The sequence below is a fragment of the Protobothrops mucrosquamatus genome, unplaced genomic scaffold, assembly GCF_001527695.2.
Source record: "Protobothrops mucrosquamatus isolate PMUCROS unplaced genomic scaffold, P.Mucros_1.0 scaffold1681, whole genome shotgun sequence".
In the NCBI taxonomy this organism is placed as follows: Eukaryota; Metazoa; Chordata; class Lepidosauria; order Squamata; family Viperidae; genus Protobothrops; species Protobothrops mucrosquamatus.
Window position 1 is genome coordinate 95,880 of NW_015387837.1, and position 18,867 is coordinate 114,746.

The 18,867-nt window shown below is 38.7% G+C and overlaps 1 protein-coding gene across 1 annotated transcript; it reads right to left on the reverse strand.

The window, feature by feature from the left end:
* Positions 1-2,374: 2,374 nt before the first annotated feature.
* Positions 2,375-18,275, reverse strand: EDARADD (EDAR associated death domain). The gene is made up of 6 exons (XM_015822807.1): positions 18,245-18,275; positions 16,908-16,969; positions 13,187-13,226; positions 8,818-8,906; positions 5,686-5,734; positions 2,375-2,760 (listed from the first exon to the last, which is right to left on the reverse strand). The coding sequence occupies exons 1-6, from the start codon at positions 18,273-18,275 to the stop codon at positions 2,384-2,386; spliced, it is 648 nt and encodes a 215-aa protein (XP_015678293.1). The 3' UTR covers positions 2,375-2,383.
* Between the last annotated feature and the right edge of the window lie 592 nt (positions 18,276-18,867).

Genomic DNA, 18,867 nt, shown 5'->3' on the forward strand with positions numbered 1-18,867 from the left:
ATTTAAAGATTAATGATAATATTGCCAGGGTATCTGTAAAATTATTAATAGATGCTTCATAATATTTTATTATAATATTGTAAAGAAGATAAGTGCTTTGTAACACCCTGGAATAGCACTAGTTCTCAAACTGTCTCTGAAAACATGTTTGAACATATTTTCTAATTGCTAGAGGGAATGAGCAATTCCAATTAACATAATCACTCTTAAAATATTTTAATATATTATTCACATTTGAGATCTAACCACTTCAATTCCAAGGCAGATAGAGATTCTGCATACTCTGGAAAAAATCACCCATCAAGGATTGGCTCTTGATAATTCTGTGATTTAAGTACACACTGCTCAGAATACTATTTATCTTAAAATGTGATGCTTTATGTGGCACAAATACACTTAATTAGCATGCTGCTTATCATAGTTTCTCTAAAATTATTAAATGAATTGAAACACAGGTTGCTGCAATCATTAAAAGATCAGCTTTTTTATCAATCATCTCAGAAGAGGAAAAATTTGAATGATCCCTAATGATATGATTCATCCCTAATGAATAATTTAAAAATACAGTCTTAAATCAAGGGAATATACTTCTCGATCAGAGATTTTGATATTGCAATTAAGCTGACAATTAATTTTGTCACCCATTAAATAAGGATTTGAAATGAAGTTACAGATAGGTTTCAGAGTTGTGAGATTTTAATTTTTTCCCTTAAATTTGACCTTTAAGATCAATTTGGTGCAAAGGGATTGTTGCCAATTACATGTTCTTTGACCGAGGCACCATCTCCTGCAGGTTTACATTTTAGTTACTACATATAAAATACTCTAATAGCCTAGTTTAGAAAAAAGGAAACATTGTTATTACTATGATAAACTTCCTTGTCCTGCTATCCTTCCAGGTGAGTTGGGCTATGATGACCAACATTTTTGCAGATGAGCACTGCAGTCCAACACATCTGGAATATAATGGGCTGAGGAGGAATGAAACTGGAAGCCAAAAATACTTGCTGATCTACCATATATCTGATCTATATTCTACTTTTATTCTAGCTTTAAAATTATGACAGGGGCGCTGAAACTGCATTAGTATATACAAATGGATTAGGTATTCCTTGTCAGCTCCAGATTTTGTCAACTTTTGAAAAGATGCCTTCAAGAGGGTTTTCCTCCACACCTAGCTTCACCATTTTTAAAAATTATTGTTGCTCCTATCCATATACTTGTCTTAGCTCTTTGGTTTCAGTCTATACTGGGAGGTGTGCGTTTGTATGGATTCTTCACTTTCATCACTCAGAGATAGCAGGAAAATGACAACAAGCCGGGGAGGTTTGGCAATTGCCTATTTTGGCTGTCGCCCAGGATGCCAAATTTTAGGGCACACCAAAATTGGGGAAAAAAATATGCACAATAATAATATAGAGTATTGCAATAGAGTATATTTCCTCACTGTATGACAATCATTTCTTTCTATACATTTCAACAACACTTATGCACAGTCGGTTGAGTGGTAGTGAACATCACACCAACTAGGTATTGCAAGTCTCCAAAAAGAAATAATTATTATAGCTACAGATCTTAGGAAACTAATAATATTATCAAAGCAAGAGAAAAGTCTGATAGGAAGGCATTGAGCAAGTGAATCATGTGACTATCAGCTTATCAAAGTTATATCCAGAAAAGCAGTAACAGTGCACTTGTGCGTCAGCATGGCTATTCAAGAGCTAAATATAATCATAGGAGGTGCCACAATATGACTTTGCTTAGGGTGCCAAAATGGCTAGAATTGGCCCTCTTGAAAGATGCCCAACAATGCCAACTTCTGATACTATATTCTTATAGTGTATAATTCAAAATGTATGGTTTATTTCTGAACTGTTCATATACATCTTTGAGTATAAAGGTTCTCCCTTCCAGATGCAGTCATGTGAGAATATCCCAGTTCTGATTTGCAACCTGGAAAGGGGTGGAACAAGACTAAGTGCACAGGTACAGGCTTGGATTATTCCTCAAAGAGGACCTCCTTTTTCCCTCCTATTTTTAATTTCTATACAATTTCCAGTCAGAGAGAAATACAGGACAAAGACTGCTAAACAGAAGTAACAGATTATGCAGCTATCCTCTATAGCATGCTGATAATTTTCATTGTTCTCTTTTTGCTTCGAAAATCTGAGTACTCTAGACTTTGACATCTATGAAAGACATTGACTTGATTCATAATTAAAGGTCATCCTTATCAGTACAAAGGGTAAGTAGTTTATGCTGTAAAAATAAGCATGTCGTCCTTTCCCTAGTAATATATATATATGTGTGTATATGTACACCAGAAGTAAAGTCAACCAAACCCCATTATTCTTGGTTTCCCACCATTGTCATTTTTTCTCCTTTATAAGTTTTTCTGATAGGCCCTATGGCCTCTTTTTGGCCATTCCTTCTCTACCCACTTCTGCAGTATTTTCTCAATATCAACTCTTTGATATAATTTACAGAGATCAATCAGCTGCTCCACAGTTCTGTCACTGTTCCGTAACAAAAATTCCAAGGTGGGACTCTGTTGTTTCTGTTCCAGGAAACACAACTCATCATAAGTCATTCCCCATTTGCTTGCAAAGTTTCTCCAGTTTTTCACTGTCGGGTGGGATGGATCCAATTTGATCCTCATCATATACAGCAAGTCCTCATCATTTAGTAGGTCACTGATGATTGGCTGGTGAGATGTACACAAAGAGCAAGAGCAATCTTCTGTACATGATTTCTTCAAAGCTAGAATTACAGTTATATTAGGGAGTTATTCCACTGTTTTCTGGCAGATAAAAGTTCTATGACATGGTACAGATGTAATGAGCCTTGTTCAATATATTATGATGATTTAGACTTAACTGTATTCTAATTTATTTCCTCATTCTCCCTCCCTTACTTCCTCTTGTTGCATGTCCATTTAAAGAAATCTTTCTTGTTTCTTAAACTACAGTTTCCCATTTGAAATGATATTCTGGTTATAAAATTGGCTCACTATATCTGCATTGAATGATTGGTTGCTATGTGCTCCCCCAGCTAAAGAGGGCACTGATGTACTACACAAAGAGCAAACAGGTATGTGAAACTCCTATATAACAACATTAAGCTATCCTCTATATTTGGCTTTTGGAGGTTTGTGCCACTAAGCACAGTAGGTAAAAATAAGGCCGGTAACCTGTTTTACTAAGCATTACATTAAAACTTCAGTCAACCAAAGCAGTGATGAGCAGATGAGCTTATCTGTTGATGATCATGGTACAGGTAGTCCTCGACTTACAACAGTTTGTTTAATGACCACTTGAAGTTACAACAGCATTAAAAAAGTGACTTATGGCTTTTTCACACTTACGACTGTTGAGTATCCCCATGGTCACGTGATCAAAATTCAGACGCTTGGCAACTGACTCATGTTTATGACAGTTGTAGTGTCCCGGGGTCATGCAATCACCTTTTGAGACCTTCTGACAAGCAAAGTCAAAGGGGAAGCCAGATTCACTTAACAACTCTATTGCTAACTAAACAACTACAACGATTCGCTTAACAACTGTGGCAAGAAAGGTTGTAAAATGGGGCAAAACCCACTTAACAAATGCCCCTTTTCAGAACAGAAATCTTGGGCTTAATTGCAGTTGTAAGTCAAGGACTACCTGTATTGTAACTTGAAATATAAGAAGAGTAAGCAGTCATGAGTATGGGTCTGTCTGAAACTAGGAAAGAAGGTATCTAGGAGAAGATATTACTGATTCCATAAGACGATATGAATGAATGGTGGAAATGAATTGAGAGCGTACTGTACAGGAAAAATTATGAGGCGATTTGGAGACCCAAGTATAAATTATAACAGGAAGTATGAACAAGGAGGCTTGGTGGAACAAAGATGTGAAAAAAAACTGTGAAGAAAAAAAAATCATGTAACAAAATGACTTATGCAAAAAAATGAGTGTGAAAGATGTTGTATAAATTGTATATAAAGAAAAAGGAAATTGCAAAGAATGTAGTTAAAAATGCAAGGAACAGTTATGATGTCAAAGAAAATGCAAGGTGATTTTGATGACAATAAGCAACAGAATGAATGGAACTAAGAATAAAAATGATGAAATGACTTGGAATGAAAGCGAAGCGAGGGAATGCTTTAGAATGGGAATGTTGTAGAATGGGATTAAAATGAATGCTATAAATTTAAATCGAATATAAATTGAAAAATAATGAGGAGCCCTAAATGCAATGAAAATGTTTAAAAACTGTAAGACTATGGGTATAGATGGTAGAACTGGAGATATGTTAAAGTACTGTGATTAGATTAAGGAGCAGTATGCAAATAGTATGTATGATAAATGTATGTGTGAAAACTGCACCTGGGCCAAATTGGCCTGATGCCACTATAATTTTCTCACACAACAGGATATGCAACTTTATATGGAATTCAGAACAGGGCAAAGACACAAAAACTGCATGCAGTGGGAATGGGATATTTAAGAAGTGTATACGTTGAACAAGAATAGAATCATGAAAAATGGGAAACTGAATGAATGTGTACTTATAATGATTGACCAGCATGAAAGAAACCACAGAGATGGTTTGATTATAGAGAGAAAGAATAGGGGGTTACGTTGAAAAAACATCCTCAAAAGAAGATAAGTGAGACGTTTAAAGAAGGAAAGATTATGTATGGTGCTATATACAAAATGGTATATAATTGTGGTTGAAGACTGTCATTAAAACAAAGATTGTAAGCATGCAAAAATATGGGGAGGTATAGTGAATAGTGGTGATGTAAATGCATATAGTTAGATTTTTTTTCCTTCTCATTATCTCTTTCAATTCTTTTCTTTAGTTGCTACTTTACATTATTTTGCTGTATTTTGCATGTTGCTCAACCAAAAGGGAATAGCATAGTATATATGTAAATTAATTTAATGAGAACTAAATTCAACAAATTACATCTAGTTAACCTAATTACTTAAGTATTTTTTTTAAAAAAGTCATCTTCTGTTTCATTAAATTTTAACATACAGTTTCCCCTGAGATATTTTTAGTAAACTATAGTTGGCTTTTACATAGCATCATTTACCTGAGAATATCACAGCACACTCTGGAGTAGACAATAAACTGCATTCAAATACTGTACAATTCAAATTTAGACATTAAACAGTTTCATGACAACTTCAGGAACTGTTTCAGAGACCACACCTAAGGCTTTTGGGGGCCATATTTGGCCTTATGCACATAAATGAAATACAATAATACCAAACTTTGTTAACGAGTTCCGCCTCATATTGTCTTCCTCTTATATGGACAAATGAATCCAATCTCAATGTTGTGCATATGGGCTTCACATGACAACTTCCTCATTATCATGCAATCATCAAGCATTTTCTTAAAAGCATTTCCCTATATCATACATGTCAAACTCGCGATGTCACATGACGTATCGGAGCTTTTTCCCCATTGCCGGCAATGGGGTGGGTGCTATTTCCTTGTGACACTTTCGGCCCGTGGGCCGGCAGTTTGATACCCCTGCCCTATATCATCAGAGCATAGAGATGTTGAGATAAAAGGATCCAATGAAAGACTATTTCTTTCTACAGTAATAATTCCAATTATCCTACTTAGAACAAAAAAAACTGGAATCAGGCAGTAAATACATTTTGGAAATGTACAGAATGTTACCTCTAGGTGAATCACCCGCACTACTTTGAGTGTCATCGTCTTCTTCTGGCTACAAATAAATACAGCCTTGCGTTAATGTCATGATATGAATTTAATTTAACAAATTATACAGCTTGAATCTAGAAAAATCTCTCAAGGTTGGAAAGGTTAAACAATTAAAAAAACTAAATACTTTGAATAAGCTGTATTTCTATAGAGGAAGATTATCATAAAAGAGAGGCACTTAATTCCTGAGTTCAGGAAGATTTTATCATGGTAAAATAGATTTGAAAAATCAGCAGCAGATGCTTTTGCTGTTACAAAAAACCAACAAGCTTAGATGAAGAGATTCCCCCCTCCTGCTCTTACTGCAGTTTTAAAGATGAAAGCAGATGGGGTTTTTCCCTTGAGATATTTTCAGCAAAGTACAGTTGGCTTTTGTATAGCGTCATTCACCTGAAAGTATCACAAAGCACTCTGGAACAGATCATAAACTGTGCATGCAAATACATGTAAACTATGTAGTTATATAATATGCTGTAACCAGACACTTTTACTTATCAACACTTAACCGCATTAGTACATCCATTCCAAAGAAGCCACATGGATAATTTATGTGGCAAGACCATGACAACCATGCACACAATGCCTAATCTGCCTTTTGAGCTTGATCACAATTTCAGAGAGGAGACAGGGAGAAACCCAACACCTTCAACTTAAAACCATTTATATTTTGTGTTTAATTGTACCAGGCTTATTGTTTCTTCAGTTCCAGCTATGTTAAATATTGCATAATTTATGCCTAGTTCTCTGAAATATTATACATGGAATGGGATGGTTTTTCCTCTTTTTTCTTTCAGTGTTACATATTTTCTTTTTATTTTCATCAGTACTGCTTAACTCTAGGTGACATTTGGCTCCAACAAAGCAGGATGCCATGTTGTGTACAAACAAATCTTGTGGTTCTAACATTAAACGTAAAAAAAATCCATCCCGGCTGAATGCTGAAAGATACATCAAAAAATAATATGTTCTCCTCCCCTTACATATCAGGTCTATAAATAATTATAAAGGTTCCCATCCACTTTAGTCTTTAAATGGCATGAAGAATAACAGAGTAACTGATTTGGAAAGGACACTGGAGGTCTTCTAGTCCAACCCCCTGCTCAGGCAGGAAACCCTATACCATTTCAGACAAATAGTTGTGTCCAATCACTTCTTAAAAACCTCCAGTGATGGAGTACCCACAACTTCTGGAGGCAAGTAGTTCCACTGATTAGAGCTTTACCTCAAAACAGAGTGAGACAAAGACCCAAAATGAGCATGGTCATTGACAAAGTCTAAAATATAATATGAAAAATAAAATTAAAGCAAAGTAAAGAGCTTATTTACTTGAGATTTACTTCAACAAATAAAGTATAGATTATCTAGATTTAAACATAATATTGAATTAGAATTGTAGTGATGATTCAGCTGGGAAAGTTAGCACAGGAAGGGGAATGATTTGATGAGAGAGATGTTAAAAGGGCATTGTGATTCCCCACCTGGGACCTGGCAAGGTTGCTGGGGATCCATGAAATTAGAATTTGTCAATCTGAGAATCATTCTTAAGACTTAAACAGTATTACTTCATGCAGACAAAAGAGAAAATATTAGATGATTTCAATAATCCTAACGTTTCCAGAAGAACAAAATCCTACACTGCAGCTTGTTCACTTTGCACAGATTGCAAAGGTAACTAAACTAAGCAATAATTATAAAATAAAGTTTCTATTTGTCTTAGAATTATAATTTTTACCAGATGCATCCAAAATTTTCTTAATTTTTATTCAGTTTGATAATAAAAACCATTTGACAAACAAAACCAAATTAATATCTGTTTTTGGACAGTATACACCATCTAAGGTACAATTGTATTGAAAGATTGTTAACTATAAAGCACTACATTTAACAATTTTGTTAAAGAAATGCCTCTTAATAAATTGCAAGACCAGACAAAACTACAAATTTGTCTCACATGTGAGGGAAGATGAGAAAATCCAGTATTGCCTAAAGGTAAAGTATGGATTCTGCACATCTATGTAGAGGAAAACATTTGTATGGAGAAATTAATTTCATTTCTTAAGGGAAAAGAAAGAAGAGATTGCAGCCAGAATAAGAATTTGCAATGCTTGACTCAAAATACAGCCAAAAAGATGTTAAATAAAATAACTAGAAATCAAAGCAGCTTGTTTTCTTTCTAGTGCTAATCTATAATATGGTGATTGCTCTTGGCTTGGGGCAAAATGCTGAACCCATACAATTGTGGTTTTATCAACATGTTGTTTCAATTAGCTTATGGCATATGAAGATGTATGAATGCAGTCAATAAGTTGCTGCAAGAAATTTGTGGGCTGCAATTCTTTTCCATGGACAGCTTTTGTGTGCAAAAATTTCATTCCTAAGTTTACATTTCCTCAAGGACCTCTTACTATCACATGAATCTTCTACCTGTTAAGTTCTTAATTAAGGACCTCTCTGGATATTTGTTTACTAAAATGTCATCTACTCTTGTCGTCTACTCTTCCTGTTCTACACAGTTTACAACATATGGGATAAATCATTAATACAATAAGAAAATCCACCCATAAAACCAAGAAATAATAAACAAAGCAATTAAAAACTATTTTAAAAATCCTGCAGTTGCCATTTTGTAAGTCTGAACTCTCTCTTAAAGACTGTTTTCTAGTCTTCTATCATTTGTTAGGTGCATACCTAACTTCGGGGCAAGCTATTTGAGAAGGAGGATTTACTATGAGAAAATCTATCTTGATTCCCAGCCCTCCCCCCCCCCCAATTTCTTTCAGGGTGGGTACCCAGGATAATTGATAGTATAAGTCAGGCAGATTCTACATGAAGTAGATGGTTCTGAAGATAACAAGGGGCCAAACTATAGTATGCCTTTCCTTCACTGAAGGCAAAGAGTATCTAAAATGCAGGATTATTTTCATGGCTATTTCTACCCTCTTTCCAGCTTGCACCCAGGTTTGAAATAAAACTTTCAGCACTGATTTACAGTAAACTGGGGAACAAGAGTAAAAAGTCTTAATGTTGATAAATAACAATAAATAATATTGACAGATATTCTAATAGGATTAATAATATTTCAATTACCTGGTGTATCAGGCCAGAATCTGATGTTAGGCTTGTAATGTTAATGGATGAAATTTCCAAAGTCACTTTTTCTGTTTGGTATTTTTCATCTACAAGGCAAATATTCTGCAATGTTAGTCAAGTTTAGACCTCTTGATCAAAGTATTTCCAAAAAGATTCTGTAATTCCGAAAGGTTATGGTGCCAATTCAAGTAATGTATCATGGCAAGTAAGAAAGCTGTAATACAGGCATACTGTTCCATTCATAAAATTTAGCATAACCACTGATGACTTGATTAAAGTTTTACATACCTAAGATTGCAGAAGGAACTAACCTGTGGACACATTTTCAAAATAGGCTTACAGAAAGGATGTAATGAATGAAAGCCCTATGTAAGTGAGGAATTGCTAGTCTCTATTATGTTAATCTTCTTTCCCCTGAAATAAAATACCATATATCCCTCTTCCAAACCATTCCACATGTCACACTTACCTGCCAGTCACCAATCAATTACATTAAAATCATCATTTTACAAACTGGATCCCATATGAATTGCAATAATTATTAATGATAACATTTATCTGAAATGTCATGTAACATTTCACTGGCTCATTCCTGAATATCCAGTTATCATTAATAGGTATAAGAACAAAGCCAGATCTTTTAAATTGCCTGGGTGTGTCCATATACAATAGTAACTTTCATCAAATCCAGAGCAGTTTCAGGTCTAAGTACAGCAGAAAGAGAAGAGAAAGAGGGGAAAGAAGAAGACAAAAACGAAATTGCTGCTGAGACAAATCTTATAAAGATCAATCTTCCTCAAACTTGCCTCAGTTGGAATTTACTCCAAGAATTCTAAAAATTGTCATGGTGTCTGAGCAATTTTGGGAGCTTTAAGTCCAAACATCTGGAAATCCCCAGATCAGGGAAAGTTAATGTAGACCTCCAATGTTTGACTGTAACTTCCTGAATTTTCAGTCTGCATATCTACATGATACTACTAACAGAAGAGTTAGATTTTCTTTTTCATAGTAATGATCTTAAGTCTACCTTCTAGTACATGTATTTCATTCCAGGTAATTCAATAAATATAAATTACAATAACAATAATTACAAAAACAAAATATTTAAAAACCTTAGAGAATACTGCTTTACCAGAATAAACATTCATATTTTGATTTGTCATTTCATGACAATGGAAATTTCTTCAGAATAATTATCTCTCTTTAAGTGATTCTTCTCTTGCTGTTCTTTATAACTAATTGGTTATTTATGATTGATTTTGGATACCATCCTTCTTTTTAAAGTAAAATGGGTTAAATTAGCTAGGATCAGATCTAATACATTATGACTAGATTTTGTGCTATATGCCTGGATAGAAAGTAGTTCTACACTTGTATGAAGAGACTGATTATGTTCCTTCTGCCTTTATTGCTTCATACTGTGTTGATTTCTGCTTTGGTAGGGTCTCCTAGCCTCCTGTAGACACTTTAGGTATCAGAATGAAATGAGGAAACAGATGATCCATATGCAATCCTTTGGCTCCCAACTAATTCTTGATTCCCAAATATTTGTCTGTGCTGGATGTCAGGGAAAATACATGTTGTTGTTGCTTACCCATTGCTTTCTTGTAAGTGTGTTTTAAGTGTTCATGTACGCCTTTAAACATATAAATGGCAAATATGAATGGACTCAGAACAGAATCCTCCAGAAGTGCAGATAAGTACTTTGGGCGGGAAGCATACCATCAGTGTTCCTATCTATTCCCTCAATTTCAGTAGCTAGCCATATAAAATTAATAGAAACTTAGTACCTTAAGTAGATCCCTACGGATGAAAGAATTGCATGAATGTATATGCATTCATAGCTTGCAAAAAAATCACCAAAAGGCCCAACCTCTGAAATAAAGCAAAAGTTTGGGATACATGGCCCTGAAAGATGAACCAAGTTTAAATCACAGGGAGCAAGTTACTGATGTGGGATATTTGCAGATAACTACTGCCATATGCTTAGGATAGATTCATGAGGCAAAAAAATAGTATTCAATGGAGAATTCCATGTACTGCAAAGCATAAGAATTCACCTGATGGAGATGTAAAACAATATATTTTAATCCTGAAAGAAATAGAGGTAAAACTTTCACAAACTGACTTTGTAAAATGTCTTAGCCCTGATAAACAACTTTAATTGTAGAGATCCAAGGCAGGTTAACCCCCTTTATCTTTCTTCTCAACCAAGAAATGTCAGGAACCTTATAATTGCTCCTTTGAGTATGAATTCCTGAAATTCCAAGCACCACACAGAGAAAATGAGGAATAAGTGAATTATTCCCATTTGTAGTTGAGTGTTGAACTCAGTGGTATAGTATATATAGTATGTCCTATGATCATACACAGAAATTCATAGGACTGTAATGTTTTTCTAAACTGACAAATGTATACAGTAGTAAACATCACAGATGTTTAGGAGAAAACATTATTTACAAAAATTGTTTGATTGTCAACTTGGCATGTTTTAGATTTTGGTCAGTATCATCTCTGTGGTCTGGTTGTCTCTTATATAAGGTGTACAATATGAGAGCCCTCAAGAGGAGCAAGGTTTGGATTAAGGATGATCCTTTTGAACACGGACTGAAATTACATTAATCTTGCTGCTGCTGCTGTTATCCATCTATCCACTGATGAGGCCCTCCCATCAAAGAGAAGGTTTTCAGTACAATTCATAATGTCCCGAGAAATTCTTCATGAGAAAGACTAACAGACTTCAGCAGGCCAAGTACAAGGAAGAGAGCCATTAACTGTCTTGCTGCTGGCTTGGTATTTCATAGTATTGACCTGCCACTTGGAGAGAATATAATCTTCAGAAGAAAATAGTTCTGATGCCCTTTGTGTATCCTGTGGGAGATGACAGAACAGTAAGGCTATTGTCTTTTATAGGAAACATTGATGTTAGTTAGATAAGCCTAATGGATGTAGAGCCAAAAAGACAAGGCTGCTGTGAAATAGGTACTGTGTTCTCTATATCAGATTTCTTTCCCTTGTGGTCCACAAGTGTTTTTCTTGACTTGGACTGAAATGGTTTATAGTTAACTACTTAAATAAAATGTGTTGTTCCCATCAGTTTTCTATATTGTACAACATCAATGGAACAGAAATTAACTAATGCCATGTACCCTTTGCAGATCAAAAATAGAACTGGCAAGACAGGTATAATAAGTCAGCACCCAGAGTAATCTGGAATCAGGCTTTTAAAAAACGTTTGAAGTAAATAAACCAGGATTCTAAGCATCTGCAAGCATCAAATGGAATGTTAGATCATCCATACCCTTTGAGTGAATAATCCCCATATCTAATTACTTGGATAACTGCAATAAAATGAAATTTGCTTTCTAACATCAATGCAATGTACTAATTGCCTACATTCAGGTGCACTGTGATTAAGGTTGCTTATTCTGAGGGGGGAGAAGATGAGATGGAATGTCGATACCGAACTTCAAACAAACTTGTCTCACCAACTCCATGAAGTGGTATCAGAACTGGAAGATGGGCCCAGATAGAAAGCTATCATGCCTCAGCTGGCATGTTGCAAGAAAGAAGTTTGATGGTCCAGGATGCATGGCTTGATCAAACATGATATTAAACAAAGGTAATGGTGTTGCCTGTAAATAAAACTGCTGAATCTCCTATAGAAAAGGTGATCCAGATGACTTGAATAGCATGAGGAAATGGAAACAATTATCACAAATTATGTTGTACCATATGAAATAAGATATGCATTCTGACAATGGAGACAGAGAACATCTATGATCACCAGAGATTTTATGATTGGGAAAGTTTACAAATATATTAAATTAATAAAAACATTGACTGTGGCACTGATTGACTCAATCCAGAGAATATGAGAACAGAAGCTCCTACAGATAAGAGAAGCAGAAGAAATCTGATCTTAGTTCTGAGAAGTAGCATGGGTCAGTGAAATTGGGTCCTTCAGGGTACATAGTCCATTATCTCCCGAAGTCATCCAGTCATCTTTTATGTCTAAGGCAGGACTAGAATTCACAATCTCCTAGTTTCTAGACTAGTGCCTTAACTTTTAGACCAAACTATATCTCCGGTGATGGAATTGAGCTACTAAGGTGAAAATGAATCAGGGAGAGAAAACCGTAAGATATTTTCTTAGTTGGTGGCTTCTTGACCTTAGAAGATTTTGAAGGTCTCAGAGCTAAGAAAAGCTGGGAATTTCAGCAATTATATCTGGAGTCAGTTCTAGAAAATTATGAAGTCTATGAAGAGACATAATAGTTTCACTATTGTGGCATACCTAATCAAGTTGTATATTACAATAGTTTTTTAAAAAATAAGAACAGTCATTGTAGTTGTCTATTTTTACCTTTGGGTAATGCTGTATCTTGAACAGGATACTTTTCTATCTGTTCAGACAAAAAAAAGAAACATATTTATACAATTATTTTAGATACATTTTGACACACCAATTATGTTGACCTGTTAAATTCTTTATTCTGCTGAATTTGTAACCTTTGGAGCCAAATGCAGTCCCCCAGCTGTTCATTGAGCTTGCCAAGTATTCAACAATTCACAGTATTTCTCCAGTTCCAAGCAGGAATAAGGAATCAATGGAGATTTATCAAGCCCCTTAAATGAAAGTTTAGCAGAAATTATGAAACACTTGGGATGGGTCTGCCGGTAAAGATGGCAATCTCGAACCAAATCCTCCTTCGATAATTTGATTCAGAAATCTTTCACGGAATGGTTTCCAACACTTTCATCCTTATAACATTTTGAAGCAAATGCTTTTAAAGGAAAGGCGGAACCAGAAGTGACAAAATGGTTCCGCCCCAGGCGCCTGATGGACCCCGAGAGGTTCCAGACGGAGCTTGGGCCAATACATGAGACCCTGACCTGCGGCTCGACTGAGGACCTGGTGGCCGCCTGGAATAGTGCGGCTGCGGGGGCCCTGGACCGGGTCGTGCCTTTGCGGCCTCTCACCCGATGCCGGACTACCTTGGCTCCTTGGTTTTCCGAGGAGCTGAGGGTGATGAAGCGTCGGAAGAGATGCCTAGAGGATGTTTGGAGGACCACCCGCTCCGAATCTGACCGGACACTGGTAAAGTCCCATTTAAGGACTTACCTAGTGGCGATAAGAGAGGCGAAATGAAACTATTTCTCCGCTCTTATCGCGTCTGCAGGTAACCGACCTGCCGCCCTGTTTAGGGTGTCCCGCTCCCTCCTTCATCAGAGGGTCCGGGACGCCCCCCTGCAGGGTCAGGCAGAGGAATTTGGGTGTTACCTTTATGACAAAATCGATCAGATCCAGGACGGGTTGGCCTCCGATTGGACTAGTTCAGACGGGCCAACGGAGGCAGGTCTTGAGTCCACTTTCTGGGAAGAGTTCGATCCTGTGACTCCCGAGGACATGGACAGGATACTGGGACGGCTGAACACCACCACACGTTTACTGGACCCGTGTCCCTCCTGGCTGATACTGGCCTCCCGGGAGGTTGCATGAGGCTGGCTCCAGGGAATCGTCAGCGCTTCTCTGAGTGAGGGGTTCTTACCGGCCGCCTTGAAAGAGGCGGTGGTGAGGCCCCTCCTCAAGAAGCCCTCCCTGGACCCGGCTGTTTTGGCCAACTACCGTCCTGTCTCCAACCTTCGCTTTCTTGCGAAGGTTGTTGAGAGTGTGGTGGCACGACAGCTCCCTCAGCACCTGGAAGAAACTGTCTATCTAGACTCGCGCCAGTCCGGCTTCCGGCCTGGGCACAGCACAGAAACGGCATTGGTCGCGTTGGTTGATGATCTCTGGAGGGCTCGGGATAGAGGCTGCTCCTCTATCCTGGTCCTGTTAGATCTCTCAGCGGCTTTCGATACCATCGACCATGGTATCTTGCTGCACCGGTTAGAGGGGTTGGGTTTGGGGGGCACCATCTTACGGTGGTTCTCCTCCTACCTCTCGGACCGGTCGCAATTTGTGCTGGCAGGGGGGCAGAGGTCGACCTCGAGGTCCTCACTTGTGGGGTACCGCAGGGGTCGGTCCTCTCGCCTCTCCTGTTCAACATCTATATGAAGCCACTGGGTGAGATCATCCGTGGTTTCGGGGTGGTGTTTCATCAGTACGCAGATGACACCCAGTTGTATATCTCCACCTCGGACCACCCCAACGATGCCGCAGAAGTGATGTCCCGGTGCCTGGAGGCCATGCGAGTCTGGATGGGGAGGAACAGGCTTTGACTCAACCTGTCCAAGACCGAGTGGCTGTGGTTTCCGGCGTCACGACATAGCCAGTTGGCTCCATCCCTGGCTATCGGGGGCGAGTCATTAGCCCCCGCGGAGAGGGCCCGCAACCTGGGCGTCCTCCTGGATACTCGGCTGTCTTTAGACGACCATATGACAGCCATGGCCAGGGGGGCTTTTCATCAGGTTCGCCTGATACACCAGTTGCGCCCCTTTCTGGATCGTGACGCTCTACACATGGTCACTCAAGCCCTCATTGTTTCCCGCCTGGACTATTGCAACGCTCTCTACATGGGGCTCCCCTTGAGGTGCACCTGGAGGCTCCAGCTAGTTCAGAATGTGGCCACACGGGGGATCCTGGGGGCCTCTAGATACTCCCATGTAACACCTCTCCTGCGTGAGCTGCACTGGCTGCCTGTGGCCTTCCGGGTGCGCTTCAAGGTGTTAGTAACAACCTTTAAAGCGCTCCATGGCAATGGACCTAGGTATTTGCAAGACCGCCTCCTACCAAACACCTCCCTTCGACCAGTCCGCTCGCACAGAAAGGGCCTCCTTAGGGTGCCGTCGGCCAGACAATGCCGGCTGGCGACCCCCAGGGGGAGAGCCTTCTCTGTGGCAGCTCCTGCCCTCTGGAATGACCTACCCCCCGACCTACGTACCGTTGCGGACCTGCGCCTTTTTCGCCGAGCCCTGAAGGCCCATCTATTCTATGCGGCCGGCCTGGCGTAGTTTGATTATGTTTTAGTGGGGGTTTTGTATGGGGTACTTTTAGAGCAGGCCTGTTATTTAATTTGATTTTAGAACAGAAACTCGTGTATATTTATCGTGGTTTTTATTATCGCCTGTTCACCGCCCTGAGTCCCGTAAGGGAGATAGGGCGGTATATAAATTCAATAAATAAATAAATAATCCTTAAGGACCAACTTCATTAAGGATTCATGACACTGGTGGAAATGAAACCACTACAGGGGTTCTCAAACAAATCTTGGATAATGACTACAACTGCATCTCTCGCTACTGAATTTTCTGTTACAACTCTCTCTTTTTTATCCACACAAACCAATAGAAAAGCTATAAAGAAAGGGAATTCATTTGTCTACCTCTGAATCAACAGAACACTCTAAATATGAATCACTGATTCATTATGGTCATTTTCCTTCTTGATTACAGAGATTAATTCATACTAATGGCTTTGTTTCTAGTTGTTACCATTTCAAGTAGTTTCATCAAAAATAGCTAGTTGTTGCATAAAAGAAGAGTATATTAGCATCACTCATTCTTTATAGAGACATATGTATCTGGATGAAATAGGCATTAACTTCTCATTACAACACTTTCTAATTATTAAAAAAATGTCAGAATTCTATAGTTTTTAGAAGCCTGAAACTCAGAAGTAACTTAACTAAATATTTTCTCCCATAGCACTCTATGCTGTAGAGAGATGCTATTTGTGTGGCAAGCTAATCAATTATTTAGGAAGATTACAAAGGAAATGATGTTATGTCCCTAGACTTATTTCAGAGCCTGTATCTTGTCACCTCTTAACTGTTGAACTTGTCTCTGAGTATGAAATACTATGTACAATAATACCATAGCAACCAACAAGTAAAATAAGTAAATTAATGACCTAGTAAAAGTAATATTTTCTTTGAATCATTCTCAGCTTCTGATAGCTTCATGGACATATCCATGTAGTTTTCTTTGCAACATAAAAAATGTTGCCAATGCCTTCTAGCAAGATGTTTGTTCAGCTTCCCATTGTAGTCCACAATTCTTGCATTTTCTGGTAGCCCTCATCCAAATGTTAACCAGCTCCCACTCTGCTTAGCTGGGCAACTAACCACTTCAACAAAACTACTTACATTTTCTGAGGATAAAGTGCTAGGGTCAGTGTCTTCTACTGGTTCTTTAGTTGCTTGGTCTGCTGGAAACAAGCCAAAAAGAGGCTTAAGTTTACACTCATCAACATTTTAGAGATATTTATTTATCTGTACTTTAATTGCTTAATAATTACACATCAGTCTGCTGCAAACCACACAACAGGGGTTCACATCCTGGTTTATCCCAATTGGGTAAAAAATTCTAAAGGAAATGGCTAGCTCTTGTATGTTCTTGCATAGGTTCATGACAGATGGTCACATGTCAGTTCAAATATAACAACCTTGCTCAATAAACAATAGTCTAGAAGCCATATTAAATAAAAAATAGGAAATATTTTTATTATAGTTTTTTATTTCACAAATGGTTTTAATTTACATTAACCTTTTAAACCATTTGAATATATAAAGATCAGCATAAAACATCTTGAAACCATTAAGTTGTTCATTCACTGTTCAGTTATACTATATATTTTAGTTTTCAACAAGTTCTATAAAAAAGGAGCCAGTTATCCTACACTAAACACTGGATTTTCCTTCTAAAAAAGTGGAAATTATAATACCTTCTTTTCCCAGTTTAAAGCTTTTATACTCAAAACTCTCCTGGAAACTGGTAGATTTTTTTTTTTCCTGCTGAAGGATATAAAGTTGAATTACAGCATAAGGCAACCTTTTATAACAATTTTGCTTCACTTCAGAGGGATGCTGCAGGGCTTAATTTATTTAGCACTTGAGTGAATGATTCATCAGACTTTGAGAAGCGCTCCAAAAAGACTTAAAAAAAACCAACAACGACAACTCAAAGTCATTCTCAATACAAAGCCCAAAATACGAAGAAGGGGGAACATTGAGACTCTTTTCAAAAATCGAATTCGGCCGCCTCTGTCCCGACTGTCCGCTATGGGTAATTTCGAGGAAGAGAGTTTCCAGTCGCACAAGGCAGGGGACAAAGACTTTCCTCTAAGAAGAACGCTGCCTTTGCCAAAAAACATTAGGAGCAATGCAAATATGAATTCATACTAATAACAGCCCCAGCGACAGACGGAGAGCTGCTCGCCTTTGGCAGAATCCCGCCAACGAAGAGCAGCTCGGCAGAGCCCGTGGGAGGATCAGTGTCCACCCAGGGAATCCGCCCGCCCGCCCCCCTCCCTCCCCCCGCACTGCAAAGGCCACTCTAGGGTCCCGCCTCCCTTGCTCTGCCCGGCCCTCCTTCCGGTGCCCGCGGTCCCCGTCCGCAGAGGCGCGCAAGCCCACCGCTCTCGTGCCTCTGCGCCGAGGCGCGCGCGCCCGTTGCCGAAGAGTTTAGGCAAGGCGGCTTTTACCTTCGGGCAGAGCGTTGGCGGGAGAAGCCATTGGGGGCGAGGAGGTCGGCCAAGCCGCGGCGAGCTGGAGGGCTTTGGCACCTGCGATCGGCCCGCCGTTTCCCTGCCCCCTTCTCCTACTTCCTAGGTAGCTATCGCTGGACGCTTCTGCGCTTCCCCCTCCTGTAGGGCGAGAGGAACCTTGGAAGGGAGCGGAAGCTGCAGGTAAAGCCCGAACTAGCAGGGGAAGAAGCCTGTGCGGGGCGGGGGAGATATGCTTTCCCCACCCCCCAAAGCCACAAGCGTTCTGCCTAAGCGTGTGTTCTTGCAAGCTTTCCCGACCTCGATCGGCGACTTCTCAAAAAAACAAAACCGTGTGGCACCTGGAAAATGCATTATATAGCATCCGTTTTCCGAGGCAAAGGGAGGGGTATGTTAATTGACTTATAGATTCTCCACTTGGATGAGTAAAATTCAGGGTTAGAAACAGCCATGGAAAATAATCCATCGTTTTGGATTAGTACAGGGAGTCCTCGACTTACAACAATTCATTTATCGACCGTTCGAAGTTACAGCGGCACTGAGAAAAGTGATTTATGACCATTTTTCGCACTTATTTATTTATTTATTTATTTATTAAATTT